General features: G+C 48.9%; 1 protein-coding gene across 1 annotated transcript; it reads right to left on the bottom strand.

Moving 5' to 3' along the window:
- Nucleotides 1–2951: 2951 nt before the first annotated feature.
- On the bottom strand, nucleotides 2952–21069 carry LOC139175126 (ras-related protein Rab-1B). Its single transcript, XM_070766015.1, has 6 exons — nucleotides 20875–21069; nucleotides 10872–10944; nucleotides 10286–10381; nucleotides 5443–5538; nucleotides 4180–4311; nucleotides 2952–3220 (listed from the first exon to the last, which is right to left on the bottom strand). The coding sequence occupies exons 1-6, from the start codon at nucleotides 20886–20888 to the stop codon at nucleotides 3026–3028; spliced, it is 606 nt and encodes a 201-aa protein (XP_070622116.1). The 5' UTR covers nucleotides 20889–21069; the 3' UTR covers nucleotides 2952–3025.
- Nucleotides 21070–21713: the final 644 nt, after the last annotated feature.

Here is a 21713-nt window from a genome sequence, read left to right as displayed (position 1 = left end):
AGCAGCTATCTCCGCCAGATCTTCTGAAAGGGGTTAAAGGGCATTGCATGAAACTGGAGCTGGCGGGGGGGGCGATTCTTGGGTGGCACCCCTGGGCACCAGGTTGCAGACGCCAGAGAAGTTGCAGGGTGGCTACGCGTGGTCAGAGAGCGCCCTCTGCTGTCCCCCTGGTCAAAATGGCTGCAGGACCCACAGGCGCCATTCACAATTTCAATGGGCTTCTATGAAGTCTGCAATTTGCAAAAAGGTCATTTTGCTCGGGGTTGAAAAATATAGAAACATAGAAGATTTGACGGCAGAAAAAGACCTCATGGTCCATCTAGTCTGCCCTTATACTATTTCCTGTATTTTATCTTAGGATGGATCTAGGTTCATCCCAGGCATGTTTAAATTCAGTTCCTGTGGACTGACCAACCATGTCTGCTGGAAGTTTGTTCCAAGCATCTACTCCTCTTTCAGTCAAATATTTTCTCACGTTACCTCTGATTTTTCCAACTGACCTCAGATTGTGGCCCCCTTGTTCTTGGGTTCCCTTTCCTACTAAAAGCACTTCTCTCCCGAACCTTATTTAACCCTTTAACATATTTAAATGTTTCGATCATGTCCCCCCTTTCTCTTCTGCACTCCAGACTATACAGATTGAGTTCATTAAGTCTTTCCTGATACGTTTTATGCTTAAGACCTTCCACCGTTTTTGTAGCCCGTCTTTGGACCCCTTCAATATCTTGCCCCATCTGGTAAACAGCAGCTGACCAACCTTGTATGGTTGTTGTAGAAATATAGAAACACAGAAGATTGACGGCAGAAAAAGACCTCCTAGTCCATCTAGTTTGCCCTTATACTATTTCCTGTATTTTATCTTAGGATGGATCTATGTTTATCCCAGGCAGGTTTACATTCAGTTCCTGTGGATTTATCAACCACATCTGCTGGAAGTTTGTTCCAAGCATCTACTACTCTTTCAGTAAAATAATATTTTCTCACTTTATTTCTAATCTTTCCCCCAGTTCCCCCTGTTGTTGCAGGGCGGGGGAGATAAGAGGGAGGGGATACTACATTCCTCTCCCGTTTATAAAAATAATAAAGGCAGGACACACGTGAAATCAATGCATAAATAATTCGCCAGCAGCAGAGGACTGTTCAATAGGGATCGGGTGCTTTTCTCTTTTATACCACCAGAGGGCAGTGTTCTCCCTTCCTTACCGCCATGGGGGATTGCGGTCAGCTGGGGGCATTCTGGGAGTTGAAGACTCCGCCTCTTAAACAGCTGCCAAGGCAGGGAAAAAACAAACCCCGTCCGAGCCAATTCTTAGCCAAAATTAACCCGGGATGCGCCAAACTGTTGTTCGAGATTGCAAAAACCCCGCCGTTGTCGTGCAGGACGGAAACAAAAACCACACACACTCAAACCGAGCCTGGAAAATCCTCATTTTTATAGAGGCTGGTTATGTTTTATTCGGGGGTTTATGTATTTTTCCCCCCCATCCCTCTCTCATCTGTGTCTCATAATGTCACTTTTGGGGAGGGGGGGGGGAACCGAAACGAATGGACGAACCGAGAGCCGACGGAAAACTTTTCCACCCCGCGGCGGGGGTCCCTGACGTTCCTTAAATAAAGCGGGGAGGGGGGCATCATTGCGCGAGGAAGGGCACCAGCGAGCGAGCAAACGAGCGGGACAGGATGAGACGGACGATGGAGGGACCACGGGGGGGGGGGGAGAGAGGACTTCCTGTTGCTAAAATTAGAGGAGGGGGTTGGTGAAAGGAGCAGCGTTGGCAGGGGGCTAGGCCCAGCAGCATGGGAACGGAGATACCTGGAGGGAAGGGGGGGAGGGGGGGCAACGTTTGGTCATTGATACACAAGGGTGTGTGTGTGTGTGTTTGCGAGAAGGAGGTACAAGAGAGGAAGAGGGGGGAAATGGTGGGTCCCAGGGGTGCGGGGAGGACAGGAGACCCTACAAAAATTATTCACAAGCTCGGGAGGGCCTCCCAGCCAAGGATACATTCATTGACTGTGAAATGCAGAAGTCGGGGGAAGACCCTCAAGACGAGCCCCCCCCCCCCCGCTCTAAAGCCCCACCAATCTCCCCCCCCCTATTTTGAGGAATTTCAATCCTGTGGACGCGCGAGAGGACAAAAGCAGCGATGGGCCAAGTGAGTGAGAAAGACGGTGGGGAGAGGGGTGGCTGGAAGAGGGATCGGGTGTGTTTGTGTGTGTTTGTGTGGGTGTGTTGAAAGACCCTAGGGGTGGGGGGAGGATCGAGGAGGAGGAGGAGGAGGGGGTTCAGGAAGAGCCAGGGAAGGAATAGCGTAGTGGGGAGGGGGGGGGGATAGGAAATTTGGGTGGAATTAAAATGCAGGAAGGAGGGGGGTGGGAACAGCCTTTATTTTTGGGGGGGGGGGGAGAATGTGAGTAAATCTACTAAAGGGTGGAAGGAGGAGGAGGAAGAGGTGAGGAAGGAGGCAGACCGAAGGGCAGAGGTTTGGGCTGGGGGGCTGAGAAGTAGGAAAGGGGGTGAGACAGACACACATCTTGCAGTAAAATAAAGTGCCCCCCCAGTTCTTGCCACAGAGAGAGGGAGCCCCCCATGTGTGTGTGTCCCCCTCCCCATCAAAGACTGATGTGTTCCCCCCACCCACCCAAAATAAACCAGCAGCAGAGAAAGCTTGGCCCGGCAACAACCCCCCCTCCCTTTCCCGGCCTCTCCTGGCTCCCTGTCCAGAGTTAAAAGGGGAAGGGTGGGGGACACAGCTAAAGACACCCCCCCCCCAAAACTCGGAGCAGCAGCTGCACTGGGAGGGAGGAAGGCCCCGTCCCCTCCGACACGCACACGACGGAGGCATCATCCGGAAAGCCACCTTCGGAAAATGAAGAAGAAACAAAAAAAAGAAGAGGAAGGAGGAGGAGGAGGGAGGGGTTGGACGGTACGGAGAGGGGGGGGCAGGACCCCGCTGCCCCGGCCCGGTCCCAGTGCCCCCCCCCCCTCGCCCCCCCCCCGCCTCCCCACACAAAGCCATCGTGTCCCTCAGCAACAGCCGCCGCCTCCTTGTTTGACCGGAGTGCTGTCGATTCTCAAGTTGGGCCGGTCCCCGCCGGCCGTGGCCCCGGGCCCCATCCGCTTCTTGATCTCGGCCGCCATGGTCATGAACGACTGCTCCACGTTGGTGGCATTCTTGGCACTCGTCTCCAGGAAGGGGATGCTGAGCGAGTCGGCAAACTCCTGGGCGGAAGGAGGGAGAAGAGAGAGGGGGGGAGAAGGAGTGAGGAACCAGATCGGGGTTCGGGGGGGGGGGGCGGCCCCAGCACCGACCGCCACTGGGATCAAGTGAACCTCAGAAAGACAATCCCGCCTGCCGGAAGCCCTACACCAACACACACACCCCAACTGCAGATCTTGACTTGGGAATGGAGGGAGAGTGTTAGGCCCTGTCGGCCATTGGCGCCTCCGGGAGCCGAATCGGAAGAGAAGGAGGCAGCGTGGGAGTCGGGGTCAACCTGAGAACGAGGGGGAAGAGGGAACAGAGCTGTCAGAGGGGTGGGAGCCTAGGCCAGTGATGGCAAACCTTTATTTCCTTGGGTGCCAAAAGAATTACACATGCGCAAGTGCCCACACCCATATAATTCAATGCCTGGGGAGGGTGAAAACAGCTTCCCCTGCTCCCCGGAGGCTGAAAACGGCCTGTTTCCCAACTTCTGGTGGGCCCAGTAGGCTCGTATGTCGCCCTCCCCAGGCTACAAAGGCTTCCCTGGAGCTAGGAGAGGGTAAAAACGCCCTCCCTCATCCCCCCGGAGGCTCTCTGGAAGCCAAAAATCAGCTGGCCGGCACACACGTGCCCGTTGGAGCTGAGCTAGGGCAGCGACTCACGTGCCAGCAGACATGGCTCCGCGTGCCGCCTGTGGTACCCGTGCCATAGGTCTGCCATCTCTGGCCTAGACCGTCCGTCAGACCTCAGATGGCGAGTCAACGGCCCCCAGGCCTGGAGGTGGCTGATGAGGAAGAGGAGGGACGGCTGGGGTCCTGTGCCCAATACACAGAAAGCAGAGGAGAGGAGAGCCGTGGAAATCTATGGGCCGGTCCTCCTAATCAAGGAAGGCTTGATTGACTCCAGAGGTCTGTCGTATTTGGGGAGCTGGGGCAGAACAGAGGGGCCTTGAAAATCCCCACAGCGGGAAGCTCACCTTGGCGGTTGTGTAGTCCACCACCTTCTTTGTGGTTAAGTCACACTTGTTGCCGACGAGCAGCTTGTTGACGTTCTCGCTGGCGTAACGCTCGATCTCTTGCAGCCACTGCTTGACGTTGTTGTACGATTCCTGGACGAGCGAGGGAGGAGCAAGGTGAGAACACTGGTGCTACTCCAACACCCAGACCTCTGCGGGAGGATCTCCAAGGCCAGGTGGCCACTCCCCAGCCACAATTTCCATGCCGGAGGACTGCAAACTCCCATAAGTCCATGCAGAAGGACTCTAACTCCCATAATTCCATGCAGAAGGACTCTAACTCCCAGAATTCCACATAGGAAGACTCTAACTCCCAGAATTCCACATGGGAGAACTTCAACTCCCAGAATCCCATACAGGAAGACTTCAACTCCCAGAATTCCATGCAGAAGGACTCTAACTCCCAGAATTCCACATAGGAAGACTCTAACTCCCAGAATTCAATGCGGAAAGACTCTAACTCCCAGAATTCTACACAGGAGGACTCTAACGCCCAGAATTCCACATGGGAGAACTTCAACTCCCAGAATTCAATGCGGAAAGAATCTAACTCCCAGAATACCACACAGGACTCTAACTCCCAGAATTCAATGTGGAAAGACTCTAACTCCCAGAATTCTACACAGGAGGACTCTAACGCCCAGAATTCCACATGGGAGAACTTCAACTCCCAGAATTCAATGCGGAAAGACTCTAACTCCCAGAATTCCATGTGGGAGAACTTCAACTCCCAGAATTCCACAGCCGGCACGGCCAAAGAGGAGATATCTGGGAGTTGAAGTCCACACAGATAGATGTGATGAATGGATGCGGTTTTGGGGCACAAAGACCCACAGTTTGCTAAGAAAAGTGTCCCGTCCCCCCCCGGGGTAAAAAATTACTCTCCCACTGATATTTGGGGTGGATACTGGATTTTCTTGCAATCACGCCCACATTTTCTGCAGCTGTTTGACAAGGCAAGGACTTCAAACAGCAGTGGCCTTCAGCTGGAGGGACGCCCCATTTCTCCTTCTCCCTTTTAAATTATTTTTGGGGACCTACCCGATTGTGGGGTTCCAAAACATTTAACTCCCAAGCAAACAAACACCCGAAACAAGCGCTGCCCAAATGCAGAGAGAAATGATCTGTTTCGATCTTGGTGTCGGGCCAACAAAGTGCGTAATATGCCACACCCTGGTCCCGCCCCCCCCTGCTGCGTGAACGGCCAGCCGAGTGCCACTCTACCTGATCCGTTACGTCGTAGACCACGATGATGCCATGGGCCCCTCGGTAGTAGCTGGACGTGATAGTCCGGAAACGTTCCTGCCCGGCCGTGTCCCACTGGAGAAAGCAGAAAGACCGGTCAAGCACCCTCCATCGGAGAGAAACTCAGGCCCAAAACCAAGACCACCACAATGGTGATTCTTCAAAGCGGAGATCTTTAGTGCTTCACACAGTGATGGGTGTGTGTGTGTGTGTGAATGGAGTGGGGGTAGTAGTTTTATGCACTATTTATTGAATACTTAATAGGGTTTTTTTATTGTCCTTCCTTGTCTAGTACAGTGGTACCTTTACCTACAAATGCCTCTACTTACAAACTTTTCTAGATAAGAAACAAGTGTTCAATTTTTTTTGCCTCTTCTCAAGAACCAGATTGCACTTAAAACCCCAGCCTCCGTGGGGGCCTCTCTAGGAATCTCCTGGGAGGAAACAGGGCCGAAAAAGGCGGGGAGAAGCCTCCGTGGGGGCCTCTCTAGGAATCTCCTGGGAGGAAACAGGGCCGAAAAAGGCGGGGAGAAGCCTCCGTGGGGCCTCTCTAGGAATCTCCTGGGAGGAAACAGGGCCAAAAAAGGCGGGGAGAAGCCTCCGTGGGGGCCTCTCTAGGAATCTCCTGGGAGGAAACAGGGCCAAAAAAGGCGGGGAGAAGCCTCCGTGGGGGCCTCTCTAGGAATCTCCTGGGAGGAAACAGGGCTGGAAAAAGGCGGGGAGAATCCTCTGTGGGTCCTCTCTAGGAATCTCCTGGGAGGAAACAGGGCTGGAAAAGGGGGAGAGAAGCCTCCGTGGGGCCTCTCTAGGAATCTCCTGGGAGGAAACAGGGCCCGAAAAGGCAGGGAGAAGCCTCCATGGGGCCTCTCTAGGAACCTTCTGGGAGGAAACAGGGTCTCCACCCTCCCTGTTGTTTCCCCAGTCGCACGCCTTATTTGCTTTTACATGGATTCCTATGATTCCTTACACACTTTTCTACTTAAGAACCTGGTCATGGAACGAATTAGGTTCGTATGTAGAGGTACCACTGTACCTTAGTATGATCCTTAATTGCTTTTAAAAAATATAAAATATATATAAATCATCTGTTTTTACCCATAAATGCTTTAATCATTTTAATCATGCCTGATTAGATGCGTTTCAGATGGATCGAGGCCAGTATTTTTCAACTTGGCAATTTTAAGAAGGGTGGACTCCAACTCCCAGAATTCCCCTAGACAGCTTGCTTTAAGAGGGGAGGACTCCAACTCCCAGAATCCCCCAGCCAGCTTGCTTTAAGAGGGGAGGACTCCAACTCCCAGAATTCCCCTAGACAGCTTGCTTTAAGAGGGGAGGACTCCAACTCCCAGAATTCCCCTAGACAGCTTGCTTTAAGAGGGGAGGACTCCAACTCCCAGAATCCCCCAGCCAGCTTGCTTTAAGAGGGGAGGACTCCAACTCCCAGAATTCCCCTAGACAGCTTGCTTTAAGAGGGGAGGACTCCAACTCCCAGAATTCCCCTAGACAGCTTGCTTTAAGAGGGGAGGACTCCAACTCCCAGAATTCCCCTAGACAACTTGCTTTAAGAGGGGAGGACTCCAACTCCCAGAATTCCCCTAGACAGCTTGCTTTAAGAGGGGAGGACTCCAACTCCCAGAATTCCCCTAGACAGCTTGCTTTAAGAGGGGAGGACTCCAACTCCCAGAATTCCCCTAGACAGCTTGCTTTAAGAGGGGAGGACTCCAACTCCCAGAATTCCCCTAGACAGCTTGCTTTAAGAGGGGAGGACTCCAACTCCCAGAATCCCCCAGCCAGCTTGCTTTAAGAGGGGAGGACTCCAACTCCCAGAATTCCCCTAGACAGCTTGCTTTACGAGGGGAGGACTCCAACTCCCAGAATCCCCCAGCCAGCTTGCTTTAAGAGGGGAGGACTCCAACTCCCAGAATTCCCCTAGACAGCTTGCTTTAAGAGGGGAGGACTCCAACTCCCAGAATTCCCCTAGACAGCTTGCTTTAAGAGGGGAGGACTCCAACTCCCAGAATCCCCCAGCCAGCTTGCTTTAAGAGGGGAGGACTCCAACTCCCAGAATTCCCCTAGACAGCTTGCTTTAAGAGGGGAGGACTCCAACTCCCAGAATTCCCCTAGACAGCTTGCTTTAAGAGGGGAGGACTCCAACTCCCAGAATTCCCCTAGACAGCTTGCTTTACGAGGGGAGGACTCCAACTCCCAGAATTCCCCTAGACAGCTTGCTTTACGAGGGGAGGACTCCAACTCCCAGAATTCCCCTAGACAGCTTGCTTTAAGAGGGGAGGACTCCAACTCCCAGAATTCCCCTAGACAGCTTGCTTTAAGAGGGGAGGACTCCAACTCCCAGAATTCCCCAGCCAGCTTGCTTTAAGAGGGGAGGACTCCAACTCCCAGAATTCCCCTAGACAGCTTGCTTTAAGAGGGGAGGACTCCAACTCCCAGAATCCCCCAGCCAGCTTGCTTTAAGAGGGGAGGACTCCAACTCCCAGAATTCCCCTAGACAGCTTGCTTTAAGAGGGGAGGACTCCAACTCCCAGAATTCCCCTAGACAGCTTGCTTTAAGAGGGGAGGACTCCAACTCCCAGAATCCCCCAGCCAGCTTGCTTTAAGAGGGGAGGACTCCAACTCCCAGAATTCCCCTAGACAGCTTGCTTTACGAGGGGAGGACTCCAACTCCCAGAATCCCCCAGCCAGCTTGCTTTAAGAGGGGAGGACTCCAACTCCCAGAATTCCCCTAGACAGCTTGCTTTAAGAGGGGAGGACTCCAACTCCCAGAATTCCCCTAGACAGCTTGCTTTAAGAGGGGAGGACTCCAACTCCCAGAATCCCCCAGCCAGCTTGCTTTAAGAGGGGAGGACTCCAACTCCCAGAATTCCCCTAGACAGCTTGCTTTAAGAGGGGAGGACTCCAACTCCCAGAATTCCCCTAGACAGCTTGCTTTAAGAGGGGAGGACTCCAACTCCCAGAATTCCCCTAGACAGCTTGCTTTAAGAGGGGAGGACTCCAACTCCCAGAATCCCCCAGCCAGCTTGCTTTAAGAGGGGAGGACTCCAACTCCCAGAATTCCCCTAGACAGCTTGCTTTAAGAGGGGAGGACTCCAACTCCCAGAATTCCCCTAGACAGCTTGCTTTAAGAGGGGAGGACTCCAACTCCCAGAATCCCCCAGCCAGCTTGCTTTAAGAGGGGAGGACTCCAACTCCCAGAATTCCCCTAGACAGCTTGCTTTAAGAGGGGAGGACTCCAACTCCCAGAATTCCCCTAGACAGCTTGCTTTAAGAGGGGAGGACTCCAACTCCCAGAATTCCCCTAGACAGCTTGCTTTAAGAGGGGAGGACTCCAACTCCCAGAATTCCCCTAGACAGCTTGCTTTAAGAGGGGAGGACTCCAACTCCCAGAATTCCCCTAGACAGCTTGCTTTAAGAGGGGAGGACTCCAACTCCCAGAATTCCCCTAGACAGCTTGCTTTAAGAGGGGAGGACTCCAACTCCCAGAATCCCCCAGCCAGCTTGCTTTAAGAGGGGAGGACTCCAACTCCCAGAATTCCCCTAGACAGCTTGCTTTACGAGGGGAGGACTCCAACTCCCAGAATCCCCCAGCCAGCTTGCTTTAAGAGGGGAGGACTCCAACTCCCAGAATTCCCCTAGACAGCTTGCTTTAAGAGGGGAGGACTCCAACTCCCAGAATTCCCCTAGACAGCTTGCTTTAAGAGGGGAGGACTCCAACTCCCAGAATCCCCCAGCCAGCTTGCTTTAAGAGGGGAGGACTCCAACTCCCAGAATTCCCCTAGACAGCTTGCTTTAAGAGGGGAGGACTCCAACTCCCAGAATCCCCCAGCCAGCTTGCTTTAAGAGGGGAGGACTCCAACTCCCAGAATTCCCCTAGACAGCTTGCTTTACGAGGGGAGGACTCCAACTCCCAGAATTCCCCTAGACAGCTTGCTTTAAGAGGGGAGGACTCCAACTCCCAGAATCCCCCAGCCAGCTTGCTTTAAGAGGGGAGGACTCCAACTCCCAGAATTCCCCTAGACAGCTTGCTTTACGAGGGGAGGACTCCAACTCCCAGAATTCCCCTAGACAGCTTGCTTTACGAGGGGAGGACTCCAACTCCCAGAATTCCCCTAGACAGCTTGCTTTACGAGGGGAGGACTCCAACTCCCAGAATTCCCCTAGACAGCTTGCTTTACGAGGGGAGGACTCCAACTCCCAGAATTCCCCTAGACAGCTTGCTTTACGAGGGGAGGACTCCAACTCCCAGAATTCCCCTAGACAGCTTGCTTTACGAGGGGAGGACTCCAACTCCCAGAATTCCCCTAGACAGCTTGCTTTAAGAGGGGAGGACTCCAACTCCCAGAATTCCCCTAGACAGCTTGCTTTACGAGGGGAGGACTCCAACTCCCAGAATTCCCCTAGACAGCTTGCTTTAAGAGGGGAGGACTCCAACTCCCAGAATCCCCCAGCCAGCTTGCTTTAAGAGGGGAGGACTCCAACTCCCAGAATTCCCCTAGACAGCTTGCTTTACGAGGGGAGGACTCCAACTCCCAGAATTCCCCTAGACAGCTTGCTTTACGAGGGGAGGACTCCAACTCCCAGAATTCCCCTAGACAGCTTGCTTTAAGAGGGGAGGACTCCAACTCCCAGAATTCCCCTAGACAGCAAGCTATATCTAAAAGTTTCATTGAAAGGTTTAGTCAACGGTTCAGAAAAAAGGAAAGGATTTTAAAAAAATAAATATTAATCAGAGACTCCTTCTGGCTCCACATCTGGAAAATGAACCCAAGCCCAGACGGAGGTGGCCATCAGCCGCCCCTATACTTACAATCTGCAGCTTAATGGTTTTGCCGTCCAGCTCGATGGTCCGGATTTTGAAGTCTACCCCGATGGTGCTGATGTAGCTTTCTGTGTAGGTATCATCCTAGCAGGTGTGGTGGGGGGCAGAGGGTGGTGGGGAAATGATGACCAAAAAAAAGAACAATGTCACCACAGAGAAAAGGATTCGTTCCTGTCAATCCTGGCCTCGATCCCGGTCAATTAGCCCCCTCTGCAATCCTAACCGTCAAACTCTCCCAAAACAATGGCAAAAGATAAAATCACCCGTGTTTTAAATCAAGGCCTCTCCCTTGGGAATGGAATTTAGGAGGCGCCTGATCCCTGGCCAACAGTTAGAGGGAGTTTCATTGGGGGGGGGGAGGAAATACTCCCCCCACCTTCCAAACAAAGGGGATTTAAGATTGGAAGGTGGGGGTGCAGATAAGGAATTCCAGAAGTGATTTATTTTTTATTGTTCTTGGCTTCGCCTTCCCTCCAAAACTTTCTTAAATTATCGGGCGGCTTTGCAACAGAAGGGTTAGCAAGAAAAACAAGCCATTTTTTGTGTATATGTGTGTGGTATTGTAGATACTCACAGCGAACCGTAGCAACAGGCAGGATTTCCCTACGCCGGAATCTCCGATTAGAAGCAACTTGAACAGGTAATCGCTGGAGGGGGGGGGGAGAAAAAAACACTGATCAAAATGGGGCAGGAACTTTAAATGGGTTTTTTAATCTGTGTGGGGAGGGGAGGACTTAATATCCAGGTAGTCCTCGACTTACAACCACAACTGAGCCCCCCAATTTTTGCTACTAAGGGAGACAAGACTTTTGCTCCATTTCACGATTTTTCTCGCCACCGGTGTTAAGCGAATCGCTGCAGTTGTTCGGTTAGTAACACGGTTGTTAAATGAATCGGGATTCCCAATTATTTTGCTGGTCAAAAGGAGACGATTGGGCGACCCCCCCAAAGACAACTGCAACCTTTGTAAATAGGGACCAGACGCCAGACAGAGCATCAACGATGACGAGAATAGTAATAGGTTAAAATTAAGAAGTCCGTTAACATAGGTAAGTTAATAAGTAAGTGGTATAGTAATGTAGAAGATAGGACGCTGCAAAATGATATTGCTTATTTTTTATTACGTCGTGTCATGTATGTGGATGTTATGTGGAATTTGATGTCCAGTCAGTGAAGCGGTGGAAGTGATGTGCAGGTGCCTGGAGGCTGTTGGGGTCTGGATGGGTGTCAACAGGCTCAAACTCAACCCTGACAAGACGGAGTCGCTGTGGGTCTTGCCTCCCAAGGACAATTCCATCTGTCCATCCATCACCCTGGGAGGGGGGGGAATTATTGACCCCCTCAGAGAGGGTCCGCAACCTGGGCTTCCACAGCTAACATTAGAGTACCATCTTTCAGCTGTGGCGAGGGGGGGCGTTTGCCCAGGTTCACCTGGTGCACCAGTTGCAGCCCTATTTGGACTGGGACTCACTGCTCACAGTCACACATACCCTCATCACCTCGAGGTTCGACTACTGCAATGCTCTCTACATGGGGCTGCCTTTGAAGTGTTCGGAAACGTCAGATCGTGCAGAATGCGGCCGCGAGAGCAATCATGGGCTTCCCTAGGTATGCCCATATTTCATCAATACTCCGCGGCCTGCACTGGCTGCCGGTCAGTTTCCAGTCACAATTCAAAGTGTTGGTTATGACCTATAAAGCCCTACATGGCATCGGACCAGAATACCTCTTCTGCCACACGAATCCCAGCGGCCGATTAGGTTCCACAGAGTTGGCCTTCTCTGGCTCCCATCGACAAAACAATGTCGTCTGGCGGGACCCAGGGGAAGAGCCTTCTCTGTGGCGGCCCCGACCCTCTGGAACCAGCTCCGCCCCGGATATCAGGACTGCCCCTACCTTCCTTGCCTTTCGTAAGTTGTTGAAAACTCACCTTTGCCACCAGGCATGGGGGAATTGACTGGGTTTTTCTGCCCTCAACCTTCTATGTTTCTACATGACCTTTGCCCCGAATCGCAGGACCCGGGGTAGATCTATGAAAAGGTGAGCAACGTCATCTGATACGGCTCGGTCCCTCCCCAGCGGCCGAAGGAAGACCATTGCCGGAGGAAGTTTCTCAACCGAGCTTCTTTTGAGTGGCAGGCAGGGAGGTGAAGGGGAAGCTGGTCACGAGATGGGTGCGCTGGCAGTTTTCCCGACTTAGAAAAGCCAGGAGGGAGGGGCTCCCCCTAATCTTCTGGACGGGGAGGGGGGGGCGGGCAGAGTGCTGCTGGGTGGAAACGGATGCTGGTGACGGGAGGAGGAGGACTTCAGTTCAGGGATCTCGGCCCAGCCAGGAAGACCCCAGGAAGCGCCAATAAAGGAGAATTATTATTATTATTATTATTAGTAGTAGTAGTAGTAGTAGTATTATTATTATTAGTATTATTAGTATTATTATACTCAATCTGTATAGTCTGGAGGACAGAAGGAAAAGGGGGGACATGATCGAAACATTTAAATATGTCAAAGGGTTAAATAAGGTCCAGGAGGGAAGTGTTTTTAATAGGAAAGTGAACCCAAGAACAAGGGGACACAATCTGAAGTGAGTTGGGGGAAAGATCAAAAGCAACATGAGAAAATATTATTTTACTGAAAGAGTAGTAGATCTTTGGAACAAACTTCCAGCAGACGTGGTTGGTAAATCCAGAGTCACTGAATTTAAACATGCCTGGGATAAACATATATCCATTGTAAGGTAAAATACAGGAAATAGTATAAGGGCAGGCTAGATGGACCAGGAGGTCTTTTTCTGCCGTCGGTCTTCTATGTTTCTATTATTATTATTATTATTATTATTATTATTATTATTATTATTATCATTATTATTATTATTAAGCGAATCACTGCAGTTGCTAAGTGAAGCAGGCTCCCCCTGTTGAAGGTCGCAAACGGTGCTCACACAACATCCCCTGAAACAACAAAACCATCACAAAATATGAGTCCATGGCTGATGTCTGAAATTTTGATCGCACAACTGTGGGGAACGCTGCAACGGTCATTAAGCGCGGGGGGGGGGGGGGAAACCCGGTTACGAGCCACTTTTTGAAAGTGCCGTTGTTCATCTTAGAACAGTCCACTACATGAATTGTTGTAACTTGAGGACTGCGAACAGATGACCCAGGCTGCAAAGTGGCCAAAAGCGAAGGACGGGCAATTTTGACGATTAAAAAAAAGATCTTTTAAGCCGATTGCCAAATGCGTGGTATTTCCACCAGTTTTGCCAGAGGAGGAAGCAACCGTCCGCAATCACAAGACAACACTTCCTAACGCCAACAGAAAATATTCTTTTTTTCCTGCCCCGCTCCTGTGTGTAAGGCTACATCCTTTCTCCTCAGAGCTAGGGAGAAAAATCCTTTCGGGGCTAGAAAACACCCTCCCAATATTGTGAGATGGAAGGCTGTGCAGAGCTTAATAAGAGCAAAGCTGCAGCTCTTTGGCATGAAATATTTAAGGCTCTGTAGATCCAAGGTCGGTCAAGAGACCCAGCGCAGGTTGGGTTTCCTGCAATTCTCCGCAAACACCAACGTCCAAAGCAGAGGTGCTTTGATTGATGCACACCTTGGAAGGTTGACAAGGACCACCATTCCATTGCCACAACTACAAGGTAGAAACACAGAAGATTGACGGCAGAAAAAGACCTCCTGGTCCATCTAGTCTGCCCTTATACTATTCCCTGTATTTTATCTTACAATGGATCTATGTTTATCACAGGCATGTTTCAATTCAGTTCCTGTGGATTGACCAACCACGTCTGCTGGAAGTTTGTTCCAAGCATCTACTCCTCTTTCCGTCAAATAACATTTTCTCACGTGGCTTCTGATCTTTCTGATCACCTCAGATTGTGCCACCTTGTTCTTGGGTTCACTTTCCTGTTAAAAATACTTCTCCTCTGAATCTTACTTAACCCTTTAACCTAATTAAATGTGTCGATCGTGTCCCCCCCCCTCCCTTTTCCTTCTGTCCTCCAGACTAGACAGATTGAGTTCATGAAAGTCTTTCCTGATAAGTTTTATGCTTAAGACCTTCCACCATTTTTGTAGCCCGTCTCTGGACCCATTCAGTTTTATCCATCTCTTTTTGTAGGTGTGGTCTCCAGAACTGGACACTATGATTCCAAAGGTAGTGTCAGAAGCGCGTTGCATCTGGGAAATGTAGGGAGAGAGTTGTCCCAGTTAGTGGAACAGGCAACGACTGAATGAGTGACACCACTGGAAGATCTTGCTTAAAGATGAGAAAGGCAACCATGATTTGACATTTGTCAAAGAGACTTTGGACAACAATTACATTGCTGGTGGCTGGAGGTGTCAACTAACAAGTCCTTCTCAATTAATCAGTTAAATGTTGAGAATCTGGAAAAAGTGCAGAGAAGAGCAACTAGGGCTCCCCAAACCTAACAAATTTAAGACTTATGGACTTCAACTCCCAGAATTCTCCAGCCAGCATAGTTGACCACTGACTTAAGATGACCTTTCTGGCCTCTTCCAACTCTATCGTTCATGGCTGGCTGAGGAATTCTGGGAGTTGAAGTCCACAAGTCTTAAAGTGGCCAAGTTTGAAGACCTCTGACCTAGGATGATTAAAGGCCTGGGGACTAAAACATGCGAGGAACGGTTGCAGGATTTGGGTTTGGCTAATACGAAGAATAATTAGGGGTGATATGATAGCTGCCTTCCAGTATTTGAGGGGTTGCCCCAAAGAGGAGTGGATCAGCTTATTTTCCAAAGAACCAGAAGGCAACACAAGAAGCAAGGGATGAAAACTAACCAAGGAGAGAAGCAGCCTGGAATTAAGGAGAAAATTCCTAAGAGCGAGGACAATTCACCAGTGGAACAGCTTGCCACCAGACGTTGTGGGTGCTCCATTAGAAAAGACTGGACAGCTACTCGTCTCAAATTGTATAGGATCTCTTGCTATAAAAGAAGGAGGGGGTTGCACTATAACAGTGTTTCCCAACCTTGGCAACTTGAAGATATTTGGACTTCAACTCCCAGAATTCCCCAGCCAGCCATGGGGAATTCTGGGAGTTGAAGTCCAGATATCTCCAAGTTGCCAAGGTTGGGAAACCCTGCACTATAAGGCCTCCATGATCCTTCCAGTTTTATTCCAATTGAAATCCAGATGCGAAATCCAGAATCCTTAGGGAGTTGGGCAGCATATAAATTAAATTAATAAAATAAATCCATGAAATTAAGCTGGAGATGCTTTGATCATAATCGCCTCACATCTCTATCTCTACCATCATGAAGTGGGGGAGTTCCAGGCCGGAGGTTCTGGTAGGTTTGCTCATCTGCCATACAATCCTGGCTAAAAAGAACCACTTTAAAACAAATCATCATTGGGAGTTTTGGTTTGAAAAAGGACCCCTCGCAGAAGTAACCCTAGACCCCAACACAAGGACAAAAACCACAGCTTACCACAAACCATAGCGGAACAATGGCAGAAACAGCTCTGTGAGAGATGCTGCGACGGTCATAAATGTGAATAACGTCCTAAGTTACGTTTGTCAAACGGTCATTAAACAAACTGTTGTAATAATGAGGGCGATTTGTGCTCGATTCTGATGTTCTGAGAAGCTCCTCTGGAATTCATAAGTTTGCGTGATGGTCAGGCCCTCAATCCCCACCTCCAAATCAATCTACAGCCATGGTCCCAAAATTTGGCCACTTTAAGACTTGCGGACTTCAATTCCCAGAATTCCTCAGGCAGCCATGAATGATAGAGTTGGAAGAGGCCAGAAAGGTCATTTAAGTCCAGGGTCAGCTATGCTGGCTGGAGAATTCTGGGAGTTGAAGTCCACAAGTCTTAAAGTTAAAGTTTAAGAGGCTAAGTTTGGGGACCTCTGGTCTACAGTGCCTCTGTGCTCCTGCAAAGTGCTTCCTCGGCCTTTTCCACAGAATAAGTCCAACTTCCTGTCACTTGGCATTACACAACTACTATGATGAGTCAGACTACTACTGGGCCCCTGGTTGAATTTGCAACGTCAGACTAACCTTCAACAGTCCATCCGACGGCCTCTACTGATTGAGCAACCCCATCTCCTATGGTGCCTGACCGGGTACAGGCCGTCCTTGACTTACGACCACAACTAAGCCCCAAATGTCTCCTATTGCAAAGTGAACTTTGCCACGGTTCTAAGACTTTTCGTGCCACAGCTGTTAAGTGAAACTACTAAACACGGCGCGTCAAAAGGTTGCAAAAAAAAGGGGTCCACCTGATCCTGGGACACTGCAACAGTCACAAATATGAACCGGTTGACAAGCGACTGGATTTAGAACGTGATCGTGGGGAGGTAATTTTTCCCCTGAACAGTCGCGAAGCGAACTGCTGTAAGTCTGGGGCAACCTGTACATAACTGCGGACGCCTCTTCTATATTCCAGGGGTGGGATTGCCTCTGACAATGACAGGTCAAACCTCACATGATAAATAATAATTATGGAGCCAGTCCTGTTTGTTTCACAATTTATGCATCACTTTCTACCCAGGAGCTGCAATTAAGAAATAGATCTCAAGGTTTGGGGGGTAGGTAAAAAAAAAATATTAAACCACTTATTCAACTATTTCACTTTCATTATTAAAACACTGGCTTATGATCTTCAGAACTGATACAAGGTGGGGCTTAGAAAAGCATTGTGTTCACATTTATACACAATCTTTGACTTACAAGTGGTTATTTTATATATATTTGTATGCCAATTTATATATATATATATATATATATATATATATATATGTGTGTGTGTGTGTGTGTGTGTGTGTGTGTGTGTGTGTGTGTGTGTGTGTTTTATGTCGGATCACCCTGGTATATATATATGATCTATCCTAGTCTCCCTTAATTTTCAAATTTAGCAAAAAAACCATGTGATATATAGTATAATATACATATTAAATGACCACTTGTAAGTCAAAGATTGTGTATAAATGTGAACACATTTGACCATTCGAAGTTACAACCTGCCTTCCATTGAGGACCTGTATACTGCACAAGTCAAAAAGAGGGTGGTGAAAATATTGACGGACCCCTCACATCCTGGACATAAACTGTTTCAACTGCTACCCTCAAAACGTCGCTACAGAGCACACCAAGACAACTAGACACAAGGACAGTTTTTCCCCGAATGCCATCACTCCACTAAACAAATAATTCCCTCAACACTATCAAACTTTTTACTAAGTCTGCACTTCTATTTCTACTTGTTTTTTCTCATTATTCCTATCACCCATCTCCTCCCACTTACGACTGTAACTTGTTGCTTGTATCCCAAGATTTTTATTAATATTGATTGTTTCTTCATTGTTTATTTGACCCCTATGACGATCATTGTTGTTGTGAGCTGCCCCGAGTCTTCGGAGAGGGGCAACATACAAATCTAATAAATTATTATTAAGTGTTGTACCACGTGATTCTTGACAAATGTATCTTTTTCTTTTATGTACAATGAGAGCATAAGCACCAAGACAAATTCCTTGTGTGTCCAATCACACTTGGTCAATAAAGAATTCTATTCTATTTTTAAAAAGCTACTTACAACCCACCCTCGAAGTTACAACTGCCACTCCTCCCTCAGGCCTTGACACAGGGACAAAACACACAGTAACACAACTCTCTTTGGGGCACTAGGCAACTGGTTCAGGTTTAAGACCTTATGACTGGATTGGGGTGTCCTGCATTCACCTCATTGCGATTTCACAGGGAAAGGCATTACCACTATCAACTATTGTAAAAAGAATCCAGTGACTTACAACCTATAACCATTGACACCTCACAGCCAAAGTTCCGGGTTTTGTTGTGTTGAGGCAAAAATAAGCCTCTGACATGCAAGTGATTTACACAAACGGAATAATACAAGGAATAGCTCTGGTTAATCCCCTCCGAAAGGCGATTTTTAGAAGGAAACAGAGATTGGATTGTTTAATTTTGGTTTGGCCCGTATGATGAACTCGCTCTTTGTGGCTTGCAAAAATTAACGCCATGACTTAAAGCGATGTGTCAACACCGCCAGTGCTCAGCTGAGGGGCAAATTAAGTCCCACGGAAGCCAACTTTCAAAGATGGGACGGTGTTTATTTTGTCACAACAAACCTCTTAAGGCGTCCTGTGGCACCTTAAATGAACTGTATCCTTTCCTAAACCAAAGTGCCAGGAGGACAAAACATGTTAAAATGCAAGCAAATCCTCTAAAAACCGCTAATAACAGAGTGTTTAAATAACCATTCGCTCCATACTTGAGAGGGGGTTTCCTCTGAAAAAGCCACTTATAAGAGAGGAAATATTTACATTAAAATGCAAGGTACTTAATAGAAAGCACACTGGATTCCACAATCCTGCATCTCAGGACAAAGGCAAATAATGTCGGAAAAATCCTTTGAGTTTTGCAAAAACAAAAACACAACAAAGAAGAGCAGAAGAACAATGTTGGAGTGGTTACAAATTTATAAAGGAAGAAGGGGATTTCCTGGGTGGGGGTAGGGTAGAAATAACAATGAATAGCAAAGAAAATATGAGACCCGAATACAAGAGTTGGAAGGGATCTTTGAGGTCTTCTACTCCAGTGTTTCCCAACCTTGGCAACTTGGAAGATATTTGGACTTCAACTCCCAGAATTCCCCAGCCAGCAAATGCTGGCTGGGGAATTCTGGGAGTTGAAGTCCAGATACCTCCAAGTTGCCAAGGTTGGGAAACACGATTCTAGTCCAACCCACTGCTCAGGCAGGATACCCTATAACCTTCTGGTATACCAGTCAAATGGAAGGGAAAAGTGAAAAACGACTTAGCCATGATTGACCGTTGTTAGTGAATCTGGCTTCCCCATTGCTTGTCAGAAGGCCATAAACGGCCATATTATTATTATTATTATTATTATTATTATTATTATTATTATTATTATTATATTTGTATGCCGCCCCTCTCCGCAGACTCGGGGCAGCTCACAGCAGTGATAAAACAATATACAGTAACAAATCTAACATTAAAAGTCTAAAAGCCCCATTATTTAAAAAGCATACATAAAACTACATAGGCAAGGGGAGATGTCTCAATTCCCCCATGCCTGGCGGCAGAGGTGGGTTTTAAGGAGTTTACGAAAGGCAAGGAGGGTGGCGGCAATCCTAATCTCTGGGGGGGAGCTGGTTCCAGAGGGTCGGGGCCGCCAAAGAGAAGGCTCTTCCCCTGGGTCCTGCCAGCCGACATTGTCCTGGGGACATGGCAAGCGTCATAAATACAAGTCGCCAAGCCTCGGAATTTTGATCAGGTGACCACGTCGTTAAGTATGGAAAAATGATCCCAAGTCCCTCTTCTCCAGACCCTTGCAACTCTGAGTCTGAACCGTCACTAAACAAACACTTGTAAGTGAATGCCTGTGTTACATTCATAAACCAGCATCAGAACGGAGGGTTGCAAAATCATTAGTGGCTTTAAAAGCTAACAAATAGAAAATACATTTAAAAAAATAAATTAAAATCTGTAAAGATAAACACACACATTTTTTTCTGTCGAATTATCATCATCATCAAAAATGTTATACACACACAAACATATATACACATACGTATATACATATACAGTATATATATATACATACATATATATAAAAAGGCAAATGCACACCTACAAAAAAAACCCTTATCTGCTTTATTGCAATGTTTAGAGTCTCTTAATATTTCCATCACTTTTGCCATCATTCAAAAGGAATCAAATATTCCAGTTGTTTGAGTAATAATTGGTACACAAACAATTTGAAAATAAGTCACTGAGTTGGACTACGAAACCCATAAGGCTGTGTCAGCTGGGAATGATTTTTTTTAAAAAAAAAATCTAATGTATCCCTTTTTTGCTCCCCCCAGAGCATAAGGGAGAGAAAACTGGCCTTGATGTGGATGATGGGGCTCCAATCCCACTCACCTTGAGGGTTGGTTTTGTTTTTTTGCCCACCACGACTTGAAAGCCAACAATATTTTTTTAAAAAATAGGAATTTATTATTAACTTAAAAATTGTGGACACCCAACTTCAGCAGAAAGGGGGTGGCGGCTGTGGATGATGGGGGCTGCGACTCCCCTCCCACAGCAGGGACCTCCCTGCTCTGCTGGCAATGATGGGTCCATAACCCCATTCCCCCAACAGGGGTTTTAAAAAACACCCACCAAACCCTCTCCCTGCCTGCCGTGGAACATGGGCCACAATTCCCCCATTCAGAAGCCCCCAATTATTGGGAGGGAGGGGAGACACTCCCCCTACTGCGGACGATGGGCCCCGCAATCCCCATCCCCCAACCAAGAAGGGGTTACAAAGCCACCCTCCCTCGGCTGGGGATGATGGGAAAGGCGACTCCACTTCCTTAGGAAGCCGGCTCGGGGGGGTGGGAGCGGCTGATGGGGCGTGTAGTCCTCCCCTCAGGAGATTCTCCCCCCCACCCGCCCAACGGGGCCAGATGGGACTTGTAGTCCGGCTGTCAACGAGCCAGACGGGGCAGGCGGGCGTCCTTCCCGGCTCAGCTGAGGTAAAAAGCAGCCTTCCCCCCTCACGGCGGCGGGCGACACTCACTATTCGGGGTTCATGGCGGCGGCGGCTCCTCCGCGGCGGGCGGGCGGGCAGGAGGCTTTGCTGTCGGCTTCTCTTTTCTCTTCCTTCCTTCCTTTCTTTCCTTCCTTCCTCCGGCCTCCTTCAGGGACTTCCTGCCTGGCGGCTCCGGGTCGCTCCTCGCACAAGATGGCCGCCTCTGCTCCCCCCGCCCTCACCCCCCCTCCGCAAGGGCGACTTTATCCAAGGCGCACGCGCACGCCTCGCGCGGGGCACGACGGGAGGCGTAGTCTTCGCGCTGACTCCCCCCCCCCAACCTTTAAATCAGGTTCTCTTTTCTTCACTCCCGGCCGCGCGCGGACTGTCGGGAAATGGAGATTCCGGCTGCCGGGTTTGACGTCACCCTCCCCTCCTCCTCCCGCCCCCCCTGCGGAGTTGTCTTTGGGCGTCAGGGCCGCTCCCCCCACCAGAGGCACTCTGGGAAATTGAGTTGTGGCCGCATTCACCTCAGGGCTTATTATATAGGGGGCCATGACAGAGTAGGCGCCGTATAATTAAACTATGTATTTGATTAGTTATTAAATGACCCACTTAATTAGACATTTAAATAGGACCTGATTGTGCCACCATTTATAAATCCGGTTTATGTGTGGGAAATATTTAAACAACTAGGCCTTATTTAAGCACCTACATTATTTCAATATAAATGCTTTATTATTGCCATTGTATATACCAACATTCACATAGTGCTGCCCAGAGCCTGAAAGGAGTTGGGCGACTTATAAATGTAATAAATTAAATACCAGGCCCAACATAACAATCCCCAAAAGATTAATATTTGGAATACTGTGTTCAGTTCTGGA

The sequence above is a fragment of the Erythrolamprus reginae genome, chromosome 13 (genome assembly GCF_031021105.1).
Source record: "Erythrolamprus reginae isolate rEryReg1 chromosome 13, rEryReg1.hap1, whole genome shotgun sequence".
In the NCBI taxonomy this organism is placed as follows: Eukaryota; Metazoa; Chordata; class Lepidosauria; order Squamata; family Dipsadidae; genus Erythrolamprus; species Erythrolamprus reginae.
The sequence above is the reverse complement of the archived record's forward strand: the minus strand, read 5'-3'. Positions and strand labels throughout refer to the sequence as shown.

Bases quoted from the DNA above. Each gene is read 5' to 3' on its own strand.
- LOC139175126 (XM_070766015.1), bottom strand. The intron at 10,382-10,871 runs GTGAGTATCTAC...CACACCTGCTAG, and splicing joins GCCTGTTGCTACGGTTCGCT to GATGATACCTACACAGAAAG. The intron at 4,312-5,442 runs GTAGAGTGGCAC...TCGCTCGTCCAG, and splicing joins TCTACGACGTAACGGATCAG to GAATCGTACAACAACGTCAA.